Raw genomic sequence first — 13,499 nt, 5'->3', positions numbered from 1 at the left:
GAATAATTTAAGTTTTCCTAATTATTGATTTTGGTTGAAGTTAAACTTAAAAACTTTTTAAAAATTGGATGGAAAGGTTTTCTTTTTTAAAGATTTTTTTCTTTATTTTTAGAGAGGGGAAGGGAGGGAGGAAGAGAAGGAAATATTAATGTGTGGTTGCCTCTCACACGCCCCCTACTGGGGACCTGGCCAGAAACCCAGGCACGTGCCCTGACTGGGAGTCAACCGACCAGCTAGCTGGGCCCTATGACCCCCCCCCCCGCCCCCTCCTGCCCTCAGGTGGCCAGTCGGTCATCACAGCCCAGTTACCCACCCAGAACAGCCTCTCTGCCCTCAAAATCCACAGTTTTGCTCTCCCGTGACTCAGAAACCCACAGCCCAACCACTTGGAACTGCGAGCGAACTTAATGGTGAAGGGCCCTTCTGAGTGGGCGCTTGGGAGGCGCTGCGGCTGCAAACCCGAAACCAGCCTGCGCCTTGCGCCTGGGTCGGGGTTCGCGGGCCTTGAGGGCGCTCTCGTTCCCGGGCTCTGGGCTGGTCTCCAAACCCCACGTGTGACGGCCCACCGGGTGCGCTCCTGGGTGGTCTCGGTTCCTGGCTGCCTGCACGTCCCCCGGGATTCCTCGCTCTTTGTCCACTCCTGTGCAAGGACGCACTAGGTGCTGTGCCCCCTGGACACTACCGGTCACTGTGGAGGAGGCCGCAGCGTTGTAGCAGGTCGGGCCCACCCTCCTGTGGCCCTTGACCTGGCGGGGGGGGGGCCTGCACTCCGGCCTCCGGACACCAAAGAAGGTGTCGCAGACCAGGTGGGGGGCCACTGAGCACGGCCCGTGGGAGCGACGCGGGTGGTCTGCAGGCCGTCGGCTCGGCTCCTCCTCGTCCCGCAGCCCTGGGTGTGCAGGTGGCTGAGTCTGACCCTTCAGTCTGTGAGCCCCCATACCTGTGTGGTGGTGCTGCAGACTGCGGGCTTGTGACAGGACTCCCACCTCCTGGGCCCCGCCGGTCTCCATGGTCCCGCTGTGGCCTGGAGGGCCCCCCATCCGTGGCGCATGCGGCAGGCGGGCACGCGCACGGGTCCTGGGCTCTGCAGAGGGCCGACTGCTCGCCGCCCGTCGGACGCACTGCCTCTGATGTCTGCTGTTGTGCCTGTGGGAGACCTAGTGTGCGGTGTTCGGGGTGGGGCCTTAGGGGTGATTGGAGGTTGGGGCTGGGCCCCCATTGTGGGGTTGGCGCCCTTGGCACACGGGCAGGGCAGCTTCCTTGCTGCAGGGCGAAGGCGCCCTCCGTGACCTGGGAGGGCTGCTGGCCGAGACCCACCCGGTCTGGTGCCTGGCGTCTGGCTCGCAGCCTCCAGCCTGTGCGGACCGTCTGTGGGAGGAGCGCCAGGGCCTGTGGGGTTCTGTCACAGCGGCCAAGCTGCCTGAGGCCATGGGTGCCCTCCCCTGCCTCCTCCCCGGCTTTCACAGCCAGCTGTCCAGAGTTCAATGAAAACCGGCCACCGAGAGAAGGGCCACCCTCTCTGCCTCAAGTGCCTCTGAGATTGGTGCTGGGTGTCACCGTAGCCGAGCAGGAGCGTGGGTCTCAGAGCCACGTTGCCGCTTTCTCTCCCCATTCAGGTTTTCATTTCGCTTGCAGAGGCCGCACATGCTGCTCCATGCGTCTCAGTAAAGGGGGGACCAGGGATGGAGAGGGGAGTGCCGGCGGTCACGTGCCGTGGCCACGCGAGCGGGTTTCCTGACCATGTGTTACCTGCTCACTGCTTTCTCCCGGAGGCGTGGTGGCTTTTGGTCTCAGCCATTCTCGTGCGCCCTGTGTCAGCGAGGACTCTGGGGCTGCGGGTGACGGGCTGTGACTCACGCTGGCTGGATTGCAGCCCTCCCATCTCCCTGGTGTGCTGGCCCTGCCGAGTGCCAGGAGGTGTGGCACCCTGTCCCAAACCGACACCTGTCTGCGCCTCCCAAAGACCCAGCCGCAGGCCCTTTCCTGTCTCATTGGCCAGAAGGGCCCCCTCTGGGTCCCATCCGGTGCTGGGAGGGCGTGTTGGTGAGGGTCTCAGGCCGATGGAGCGGACGCTGCGGCCAGGTGCTTGCACAGCGCAGAAGTGTTTCTGTCACACGTTTCTGGCCGGCGTGGGCATCTCCTGGTGACAGGCGGTGCCCACCTACTGTGTGCTCACAGGGCAGGGCAGGTGCAGGACGAGGGCTCCTGCTGGGGCCGGTCCTTCCCAGGGCAGCCACGCACCGTCAGCTGGGCCAGGGCCCCGCTGGGTCTTGACAGGCGGGAGGGAGGCGCTTAGCCCCACGCTTGGGGACCTCCAGGCCCTGCTCACGTCGCCCCTTCTCTTGCCCCAGCGTCGAGTGGGAGCCCACGGGAGACGGGAGCAGAGTCTTGTCGCTGGTGGACAACCACGTCCTGCTGTGGGACCTGCAGGGGAGCTCCTGCCGGGCCGTGGTGAGTACCGAGGCTCACGTCGGACTTGGGCTGCGTTCAGAATGCACTTCTTGATTTGTGTGTGTTTGGAATTTTGACATGAATTGTGAAGTGATTGGCGAATGGATTGAATTATTGATGAAAGAACTGAGTGAGTGGTCCACTGGGTGAAAGCCGCCTATACTCGACCTCAGGGCTGTGAGCAGATACGATGGAATCCTGAAGGTGGGCGGAGCCCCCCCTTTCCTCACAGTCTGTCCACCGGAGGCAGGGGCCACCCAGGAGCATTTCCTCTGTGTGAAGTATTCTGTCCTTCTAAGACATGGGTTTCCATGTCTGTTCGGTGCAGACCACCGTCCAGGCAGGCACTGACCTTGGGCGCTGACCGGCCTTCCTCAATCCTGCCCGCGAGTGTGGGGGCGCCTTGGCCGTGACGGACCATCAGCCAGTGCGCCCTCTTCTCCCTCCCGTGCACGGCAGGACTCAGGGTGCTGCCAACAGACACCTGGTGGCCCCTACGAACTTGGGAGAGGGACCAAGGGACCCCCGCCGTGGTCGGGCACCCACCCGTCACGGCCAGTGTCCTGTCTCCAAGGACAAGGACAGCTGGGTCCTCGCGCGTCCACACCAGGAGACGCCATCTCCCTCAACCAGCCGCCCTCGGACCTGCTTGGCGTTCAGTGCTGGTGCTTTGGAATCAGGTCGCCCTCAGATGGGGCTTGCTGTAGATACTCCGTCCATCAGAGAGAAACCGTCTGCTGATGGGTGTGTGTGTTTTCACATGGGATCCCTTAAAATTTCCTCCTTTGAAGTCTGATTTTTACCTGCGTTCGTAGTTTCGTTGCATATGTTTATATAAAAATAAGAACTTTGGGGAGAGAGAACAAGAGCTTGGAGAAGGTGAAGGTCCTTCGCTCCTCACGCCCAGGGAGCCAGGCTGCTGCAGGGGGCGGGGCATTGAGGGCAGGTGTTCGGGCCTGCGATGTCAGTCACCCTTCCGCTCACGGGCTGCACAGCGTCGGTCAGTCTGCACCCCCGGCCTGGTGGAGGAGACGGTGTGGGCAGTGGCTGGTCACCACCGATTCGTGACACCGGACACGGAGTGTCTGTCTTAGAGCCCTCACGGGTAGAAGGGCGTCTCACAGCCTTGGGAGGGCGCTTCAGAGTAGGCCTGTCTTTGTTCACGGAAGTAAGATTTAAGGGGGATCGTCACAACTTTTATTGGAATAAAGGAACACAGGACATCGCTCTACCTGGAGCACAGTGCAGATCGCACCCACAGTGTCAGGGTGAAAGAGACTCGAAGGAAGCCCAGTGCCTGAGACCGTTCCCTGCAGCCCACGGGTGGGGGGCTTGCCGGGGCGCCCGGGTCAGCATCCAGGGGAGCGCCTGTCGTCCCCGCTGCAGCTGTGCACAGCCCGTGCTCCCTGGACGGCAGCCTGGGGCGCAGGGGTGGCCCTCTCCTGGCGGAGGCGGGGGGGGGGGCAAGTGGGGCTCGGGGCTCGGCTGCTGGTCTGGGCAGGGGATCCTGCAGCACCCCACCCCCCGGCCAGTTCGCTGCCGCCCCCACTTCAGACTCCTCCCCAGCCCTGCAGTCCCGGTCGAGACTCCACGGTGGGTGGGTCCCCGGGAACTCGTGCTCTGCATAGACCTGTCCAGTCCCCTTGGCCCCAGTTTGCCCACCGACAGCACTGGGTCGATGTGGCTCAGTGACCCCCGGCCGCAGCGTTAATGCCGAGGACTTTGGATCGATCGGGCCGGCTGCACTCCCCGCGCCTCGGGTTCTGATTGTCTGAGGATATTGCGTGTGTGGGGAGTCTGATCTCGGGCTCGCCGCATCACTGCCCTTCGCAATTAAACCAGAGGTTCTCTGCCATTTATAATCATTAGCAGGAGCCCAGGGGAGGCCTGGGGGCGGGTCTGCGGGGTCCCAGACCCCGGCGAAGGCAGAGGGGCGCCCCTCCCCCCGTCCTGGTCCTTGGCCGTTCATCTCTGGGCTTCGACAGCTCCCGCTGGCTGTGGGGACAAGCAGCTCCCACTGCCGTGCATGGCAGGCGCAGAGCCGGAGAACGCTGGTGGCCGTGGCCCACGCCTTGGTGTGGGAACCTCCAGGGAGGAGGCCAGCATGTCCCCTGCACCAGTGTGTCACCTGCGTGCAGCAGCGCCTCTTTGAAGGAGGAGAGTGGGCGTCAAGGGCACCATGTGCTTTTAGGACCTTTGGCCACTGCCCCCTGCCACTCAGCTTCCCGTGCTTGAGACGCGGCTCAGGGAAGGGAGGTTCGAGGCTCACCTCACTCACTCTCTAGGCTCACCATCTACAACTTCAAGTGCAAAGCCCGGCAGGCTGGACTCCAGCGCCAGCCTGCCGCTCACCACTGGCTGGGCGCAGGGGAGGGGACTCGCCTGGGGGCCGCTCCCGAGCCAGCTTCTCGCACTGTCATCATCTCGGGCCTGTGCCTGGCGCCTCCGTGCGGGACACGACCCAGGGCGCCGGCCCCACCACCAGCCCCCCTTGCAGCTGGTGCCGCTGGACGAGTGGGCGTGCTGGGAGTGGTCCTCAGCTCTGGGCAGGGCCCCTCCCTGAGGGGACGTCCCCGTCACCCGCGTCTTGGTTCCTGGGTGAAGAAGCAGTCGTGCTCATCTTTTTGTCCCTTCTCCTTTCACCCTCTCAACAGGGTCTTCTGCAGAGTGAAACTTAAGAATTGTTTAAATAGTCCTGGCTGGGGTGGCTCAGTAGATTGAACACCGGCCTGTAAACCAAAGGGTTGCCGGTTCGATTCTCAGTTGAGGCACATGCCTGGGTTGCTGCCCAGGTGGCCAGTAGGGGGCACATGAGAGGCAACCGCACACTGATGTTTCTCTCCTTTCCCCTCTCTATGAATAAATAAAATCTTTAAAAAAAGAATTTCTTTAACGGACTTGAACTTTCAGAGCAGTTTGAGGTTCCCAGCGGAACTGAGGGGAAGGTACAGAGATTTCCCTTCTCCCTCCACCCCCATGTGCCCACCCACCAGAGGGGGCGTCATCGTGAACTCTCGGGGATGCCCACGGCCTCCTGCCCGCAGTGCGGCACCTGGAGACCTCTGAGACCGTGCAGCTGTCCCTCTGACTCGGCAGGAGCGCCTCCCGCACCCGGTGCCCGCGTGGTGCGGCCCGGGGCCTGTGAGAGTCGCCGCCAGCCGGTGCCCGCATGCTGTCCCTCCTCACCGGCTTTGGACTTGTCCCTGTAAAGAACGACGGGCCTCGGGGCCGTCCACTCTGACTCTCTCACGTGACAGAGGGCAAGCCAGGGACTTCCTGACGGCCATGCGGTCTGAGTGACACGGCTGGCCTGGTGCCAGTCTGCCCCCACGGAGGCGTGGCCCCCAGAACCTGGGCCGGCGCTTGAAAGTCTCAAACGGTGCTGACACACCTTCTCTGTGAGGGCAGTTTGAGTTTTGGTCAAAGCCAAGAGGGACCTGGAGCAAAATCCAGCAGGCAGGGCAGTTCCCCAGGCTTCACGAAACTGGCTCACAGGAAACCTATGAAAGCCCCGTGAAAACCGGTTTTCCTGCGTGACTCACGAAGAGAGTGGAGACCCTGGGACGTGGAGAGCAACGTCTGTGTCGCTGGAGCCCCTGGGAGAGCCGTCAGGTCCACGGGTGCCTCGGGGGCTTGCCTAACCCGCCACGGCCCAGAGAGAAGATGGGGTCGGTCATCGACGTCATCGCTGCACGTGTCTTAAGTCTTGTGAGTTGAAGACAGCTCGTTTCCTAACCTTCCGGTTAGAGCTGGGAACTAAGTCCTTAAACGGGACTAGGTGTTGGTGAGCCGTGTTTCCCGAGCTCTGGGAAGATTTCTCTTTGGCGGCAGAAGGTAGAGAATGCACTCAAAACTGAGGGTCTGCAGCGGAAGCAGTGCCCAGCCCGGGTGGGGTGGCAGGGGCGCAGTGTGCACCTGGGATGGGTGGCTGCCCGTCCCGGGGCTGTGGGCCCCCTGCTGCTGAGCCGGTCCCGGCTGCAGGTCTGTCGTGGAAGGCGGTGCCTTCAGCTGGCCTTCCCCGGGCTGGCCGGGGCCAGATGGCGCAGGATGGGCCTGTGGCTGAGGCGAACGGGACACCAAGCACAGCGGCGTGCAGCTGCCGTCTCCGGGGGTCGGGGCAGCGTCTGTGTTGCTGGAGGGCTGCGGGGGGCCTGCAGCATCCAGGAGTGGCAGACGGGACACACGCCACCCCGCGGCATCGTCCGGCCTCCCTTGGGCCTCTGTCAAGGTCTCCGGGGGCCTGTCCCTGGGTCCCCTCTCTGAGCATTTCTGAGAGCAAGGCCAGTCTTCAGACAAGGCAGTGACAGTGGCCCTGTGCCCGGCAGGGACAAGTGGCAGAGACTTGGGCCCACACACTCACCCTACCTTCAGAAGTCACTGTGGGGACTGGGTTTCAACCCCAAATCCAAATGATGATGTAATCAGTGTGACACATTTGCATAAAACCCCAGGCAGGTGGGTGGGGAATGAGATGAGGGGGGGCGCCCTTCCCCAGGCTCCACCCTGGCCCCCCAGCACCTGGGAGGTGGGGGTTTCTGTCCAAAGACAGCCCCAGTGGGCGCCTTGCAAGGTCATTGTCATTGCCTCTGAGGTTTAGGTCACGTCTGTGTAACGGATTTGGGAACCCTGAAGGCAGAGGGGAGGGCCCGCACTCGGAACACGTGACCGGGCCCCGGCTGCGGTCCTCTGGCCCTTGGGGCTTGGCCGCGTGGGCTGCACCGGCGTTGGGTCCACCTCTGGGGGTGGCCAGGTGTTTGCGGTCTCGTGCTGTTCCCTCGGGTTGGAGGCGGTCCCCTCTCACTGCGCCCTCACGGGTCCCGCTTAATGGAGGCACTGCTGGGAGGCTTGCTGTTTTTTGCTGTGCCAGTTTCACAGTTTTTCCCAAAAAGGGTTCAAACACTCCCGCCTTCCAGGTTAGGAAACAAAGCCCGAGCTTCCCGTCTCCGGCTGACCCTGACTGCCACCCTGTGGCTCGGGAGTCCTCCGGCAGTTTCTGGGAGAGGTCACGCTCCTTCCTGTCCCCTTCCTTTGGCAGCTGGCCAGCTCAGCCTCACTGGAGGGCAAAGGGCAGCTGAAGTTCACCTCGGGGCGGTGGAGCCCACACCACAACTGCACCCAGGTGGCCACCGCGAACGACACGGCGGTCCGAGGCTGGGACCTGCGGAGCATGAGGTCAGTGACGGGCACGGGCCAGGGACGCTGCACCCGGTGCCTCGTCTTCCCGGCCCCCTTCACCCACCCGGACCGCTCTGAGCCAGCGCGTCTGGGGCACGTGGCTCCTCTGTCTCCATCTCGTTTGGTTTCTCCTCCCCACCGTGAGCTGCCGTCGCCATGGGCGTGGTCCGTGGGTGCTCCGTCAGCTGTTCAGTGCTCCACGCGGGCCTCCCGCCAGCACTGGCCGTGATCGGAGTGCTGGGATCGGAGATCCGGCCTCAGTGTCGCTGCCCCCTCGGGTCTCCATGAGCAGAGAGCACCAGTTGACATCATGGTCCCCTGGTTGCATGTGTGACACGGCCTGCGACCGTTTCTGTGCCTGCCAGGTGACTGGAGTGGGTCATTTCATCGTGATGCGCAGTGGCTGGCCATTCTCATGGGACAAACAGGAGCAGTTTTCTGCCCCAGGTGCCATTTGACAGGCAGCTGTTGTCATGGTGATGGAGCCCTGCTGCCTCCGTGGGGTGTAGCTCGTCCCCTGTGCTCATGTCCTCAGGAGCTGCAGAGACGCGCCCCAAAACCACTTGTGCAGCCTTCCAGGGTTGGGGGCACCCCTTCAAACCGAGTTCCGAGGCCCCTCTGCACCTGGCCAGGGTGCGGTAAGCCCCCACCTGCAGCCCGTGCACACCTGTGTGGCCCAGCTGGGAGCCCCGTGCCCCCACCCCACCCCCGCCCCAGGTGGTGCAGACTCTCTGTGTCTGGGGGCAGAAGTGCAAGGAGTGACCGTCCAGACCCCGACAGACCTGACGGGCATGGCTTCGGGGGGGCGGCATCCTGCAGCTGCCGCCTCTGCCACGTCAGCTGTCTGGGGTGATGAGCAGCTAAGGGGACACGAGGCCCCTCGCCCGACTGGCACTTCCGCTGCTCTGGGCCCAACTGAGCCGGGGCCTCCGTGTGTGCGCCGCACTCTGTGCTGCAGGTTCACAGCACCACCCCGTGCAGGTGCACCGGGTGTGGGGGCCCAGCCGGGACCGCGCCTCATGCTGCTGGGGCACTGGGCCTGTGTTCCAGGCCACTGTCCCGCCGTTTGGGGTCCTGACATCAGAGGCTCAGACGGAACATTCTGGTTTCAGACCTTGTGGGGAGCAGCCTGGAGCAGCGGGAGCTGGGGTGTCGGGCGTGTGTGGGCCTACAGCTCTGGGTGCAGAGTGGGCGGGCCGCGCCGCCACATTGGCAGCAAGGGGGGTGTGTGGGGAACAGCCACGCGCAGTCTCGGCGAACGCCAGCTTTGGGTCTGTTGTGGCGTTTTTGTCTGGCTCGTCCCTCCCTGACCCCCGACACCCACAGCAGGCCGTTCTGCCTCCCTCACCGCCCCGTTCTCTCCACCCCTCTCCTCGTGGTGCCCTTGCAGGCACGGGTCCAGTGTCCTACCCAAGCCTGTCTCTGCTCCTGGAGGGCCGTGCGGGCGCCCGGCTGCCCTGGTCCCGGAGCAACGTTCCAAGAGCCACAAACTTGTCACTTCCACACTTGTGGCCGGAGAAACCGCAAGTCCCCAGTGCGGGCGGCACTGGCGTGGGTGTGGGCCTCCTGGCACCCGCAGCCGCTTCTGGTGTGGCCCCGGGAGTGCCAGGCTGGGTGCCCGGGGGCCCCTGGGAGTCAGGGCTGCCCCCACCCGACTCACACTGGTGCCCCCGCCCTCAGCCAGATCTACTGCATCGAGAACGCCCACGGGCAGCTGGTGCGGGACCTGGACTTCAACCCCAACAAGCAGTACTACCTGGCCAGCTGCGGGGACGACTGCAAGGTGAAGTTCTGGGACACGCGCAGTGTCGCCGAGCCCGTGAAGACCCTGGAGGAGCACTCCCACTGGTAGCAGCGCCCACGTGCCGGCCGGGCCCGGGTGGGGTGGGGTGAGGTGGGGTGGGTGTTCGCCAACCGCCTCACCGCTGGGAGAGCCGCGGGCCAGCCTGGGTTTTTGCTGCTGTGACTCAGTCACTGGACCCAGTTCCGGGTTTTCTAAGGAAGCACTAATTCCAAGTCCGCGTGTCTGTGATTTGTGAGCGCAGGAAAGGATGAGAAACACTAGCTTTTGCGTTCTCTGGAAATGGTACAGTTCAAGTGTGCAGCCAGGAATGAGCACGGGTGTCCGGGGCGCTGGAACCCCCCACGTGCCCATCCGGAGGGGCCCTCGTGGGGGGACGAGGCCCCGGGTCGGGGGGCGGCAGTGTGCACAGCGCGCTCACGCCCTCCTGCTGAGCCGCTGGAGCCTGCACCGCAGGGCGAGGCCGGGAGCCGCGGGTGCAGGCGGCACGCAGAGCAGCGGCTCTCGTTCTGGGGGAGGCGTGGGCGTGCCCGCGTGTGTCTCGCAGGGTGTGAGGGCCCAGCTGCTATGAGGAGCCCTCACCTGGGTGGGGGGCAGATCCCTGGAGACCTGACCCCCTGGTCTCTGCCTCCAGGTTCTTTCAGTTACTTCCCAGAAGCTGCATTGTTTCTATGACCAGAAAGTTAAAAAGCCCGGGACACTCATGCACAGTTTTAACAAACTCACTGAGGGGCCGTAATGAGTGCTGTGGCCCCTGCAAGCGGGCTGTTGGCACTCTGCCCCGCTCGGTGGACCGGCACCCACTTGGCATGGCGGGTGCTCGGCCCTCTGAGTCCCCCGGGTGAGTGTCAGGGAGCTCACCCTGCCCGGGGCTGCGGCTCACGGGCTGTGCCCCCAGCGCGGCTTCGGGCCTGCAGGGAGCCTGTCTGCCGCCACTGAGGCTCCGGCCCCGGCTTGTCCGTTGTTGGGGTTTAGGCGGCAGTTGCAGAACGCGCGGCAGGCCTGCTCCTCACTGGACACTGCCTGGCGTCCACAGGCCCTTGGGGTGACTGCCTGGCGACTCCTGCTCCCTGGGCAGGGGAGTCCCAGCCTGTGCCCACCGCCTCCCTGCCCCCAGGGTGTGGAATGTGCGCTATAACCACTCACACGACCAGCTCGTCCTCACGGGCAGCAGCGACAGCCGGGTCATCCTCTCCAACATGGTGTCCATCTCGTCCGAGCCCTTTGGCCACCTGGTGGATGACGACGACCTGAGTGACCAGGAGGAGCGCCGTCTGGAGGACAGGTAAGCGCTCTGGGCGGGGCGGGGCCTGCCTCCCCGCACAGGCATCTCTGCCTCGTGGCTCCAGCCAGAAGCATCTGGGCTGGGGACGGAGCCTCGCTGTGGGCCCTGGGGGCCGAGGTTCCGCAGGCCATCAGCGCCCCGACGGGCCCAGGGCTGGGCCGGCTGGTTAGCACATTCTGTCTTTTCTTACGTGAGAGTTTGAAGCTGTCACTGCTCTCTGACCGTAACCTCAGTGGTGACGGACGCTGACGTGCGTTGGTCGTCCGATGGTTCCTGTGAGAGCTCAGCAGGGGCGCCCCTCCTCGCTGCAGCTGTGGTTCAGGGTGTGGCCTGGCGGCCTCCCGGGGGGTAGGGGGCAGTGGGGGGAAGTGGGGACTGCCGGGCCGGGCCCTTGGCACTTCCACAGCTGCACCGCGCTGTGTCTCCCAGATTCCTGGTGCGCGGTCCCGAGTGTGCCCGCGCGGGGCCGTGTCTCGAGACCCGTGGGTCCTGGGGTCTAGGCACCTGCAGGCGCCGCTGGTTCAGGTGGCGTGGCCCGCCCTGTGGGAGCCGGGCCTCTGAGTGGGAGAGAGAAGCGCGGCTGGGCCCCGTCGGCCGTGCCCCCCGTCGGCTGTGCCCCGTTGGCCGTGCCCCCCATCGGCTGTGCCCCCGTCGGCCGTGTGCCGGTGAACGGGGACCCTCTTGCCTCTGGATCGGGCTCCTTCCCTGTGGCAGCCGCACCTGGTCGAGGGGGGTTCAGACGCAAGCACGGAGGGTCTTGCCCCTGGGCCCAGAGCAGGATGGCTCTGGGAGACACGACTGCGGAGCTGAGGTCCCAGCCCGTGGACCCGAGGGGCTCTGTTGTCTGGGCTCCTCCGCACCTGCCCGAGCTCGGCCGGGAGCCGCCTCCTCGGAGCGGCTCCAGTGGTCTGCCTCTCGACTGCGCTGCCTTCTGGTCACTTGGAAACGTGGGACAGAGGCGTCACCATGGTTCCCACCAACTGACCGCTCTTGTGCAGCTGCTTCTGGTGCTCCCACCAGCCCTCTGCTCGTGGCCAAGCAGCGTCTGTGTCCCGGGCGCCTGTGGGGGTCGGGGCGCCCTGTGTCCAACGTGGCAGCCGAGGGAAGAGCATCAGGAAGGAGGGGTGCTGGTGGCCTGCAGTCCTTCCAGGAGCCGTGGCACAGCACCTGGTGTCCCCACGGAGTCCTGCAGCCCTGTTCCTGTGGTCTGCCCACGTCTAATGAAATCCATGGGGTAGAATCCCTGCCAGGACTTCCCCTGGGTCTGCTACCCAGCACCAGGGGACCAGGCCCACCTCCGGGAGGCCAGGCCCGGCCGTACTGAGTACAGGGTAGGACACAAGGGCGGTGTGGCTTCCCACGGAGCGTCCCCGAGCACCAGGGCACTTGTGGACTCTCGGCGCAGTTCTGGGGGAAGGAGAAGAAAAGTGCCGGAGAAGCCCTGCCAGGCCGACGGCGGTGCCCGCACAGGGGCTGGGTCTGGGGCAGCAGCGGGTGAGGCCCGCCCTCCACACACGCACTTACGGGTGTGGCGGGACCAGCTGCTCTCGTGCCCAGAGAGAGGGACGGCCGGGAAGGCAGGCGACGGGGGCAGCGCCCAGCCCAGGGCCAGGCCGGCAGGCTCGCTCCCGCCCAGCCCCTCCATTCAGTGAGGGACTGGTCCTAGGGTCCCTTCTGCTCAGACGTTACAGGCAGGATCCTCCGGTCACTTCATGTCATCCTTTTGGTCCCCTGTGGTCGTCCGGTGTCAGCCCCGAGCCCAGGGGCCTCTCACAGGTCACCAGCAGCACCGCTGTCCCGGCCCAGGAAGCAGGTGGTGTGGGCGGAGCGTGGGGCTCCCGGTGCTCCTTCCGCCGCCCAAACTTCCCGACCGGAGCAGCCGCCCGACGGCCCCGCCGAGGCCCCTGCGCATCCCCATCCCGCAGTCGAGAGGCCGAGGCCCCCGCCTCGCTCACGCCCGTCTCTGGTCCTTGCAGGAGTCAGGAGCCCCCGCAGGACGGCGCCATCGCCACCTACGAGGAGCACGAAGACAGCGTGTACGCCGTGGACTGGTCCTCGGCTGACCCCTGGCTCTTCGCCTCCCTGAGCTACGACGGGAGGCTGGTGATCAACCGGGTGCCGCGGGCGCTGAAGTACCACATCCTGCTCTGACCCTGCGCTGGCAGTGGGGAGATGACCCTGCGCTCGCAGTGGGGAGAACACTGGCACCGGCCGCCGTGCAGCGGGCCGCGGCCGCCACGTGAACCCGAGAGCCCCGCCTCCACTCACTTTCCCTTTCCTCTGTTAGGGGCCCTGGGGGTTTGTTTCATGTGAAAAAAACTTGTTTCCATAACATTAACTCATCTGTCTCCTGGGGTTGGAACTGAAATAAAACAGCGAGGCCGTCGTGCCACACGGGCTCCCGGCTCATCCTTTCCGGAACTCTGGCCCCGACCGTCAGCGCCTGGCTCTGTCCTCTTTCTTGGTCCCGGCCCAGACGAAGCTGGGGGCACCGGTTCCACATGGCTCTGACACAGCTCAGGGGGCCCACGCGTCCTGGGCCGTGGCCGTGCTCACCCGGGCCCTGCCCGTGTCGCTGACCCCGTGTCTCCCTCCCATCAGCCTTGGCTCCCCCCCCCCCCGCCAGTGCCCTTCTGTACTGTCCCCTCCCAGGGTGCCGTGGGCACCTGCAGGCGCCAGTGCTCTCACCTGTTGAGACCCCTCATTGTTGTGCCCCCCTCGGTGACCCGGAAACACTGGTCAGGGGCTTCTTGCCTGTCGCGCGTCCGGTGGGCCCGTCCGTCTTTG

The 13,499-nt window shown here is 64.9% G+C and overlaps 1 protein-coding gene across 1 annotated transcript in view; it reads left to right on the top strand.

Annotated features, from left to right (window-relative positions):
• Positions 1-13,104, top strand: part of EIPR1 (EARP complex and GARP complex interacting protein 1) — a 50,797-nt gene extending 37,693 nt beyond the window's left edge. The window contains exons 5-9 of the mRNA XM_037151783.2: positions 2,352-2,451; positions 7,487-7,623; positions 9,307-9,474; positions 10,545-10,712; positions 12,689-13,104. Coding sequence (XP_037007678.2) covers positions 2,352-2,451; positions 7,487-7,623; positions 9,307-9,474; positions 10,545-10,712; positions 12,689-12,863 — 748 coding nt within the window. The 3' untranslated portion in view covers positions 12,864-13,104. The remainder of the gene's footprint in view (positions 1-2,351; positions 2,452-7,486; positions 7,624-9,306; positions 9,475-10,544; positions 10,713-12,688) is intronic.
• The last annotated feature ends 395 nt before the right edge of the window (positions 13,105-13,499 follow it).

This window comes from Artibeus jamaicensis, unplaced genomic scaffold, assembly GCF_021234435.1.
Source record: "Artibeus jamaicensis isolate MK-2021 breed Jamaican fruit bat unplaced genomic scaffold, CSHL_Jam_final contig_465, whole genome shotgun sequence".
NCBI classification, from domain to species: Eukaryota; Metazoa; Chordata; class Mammalia; order Chiroptera; family Phyllostomidae; genus Artibeus; species Artibeus jamaicensis.
This window is presented reverse-complemented; position numbering and strand designations above follow the sequence as displayed.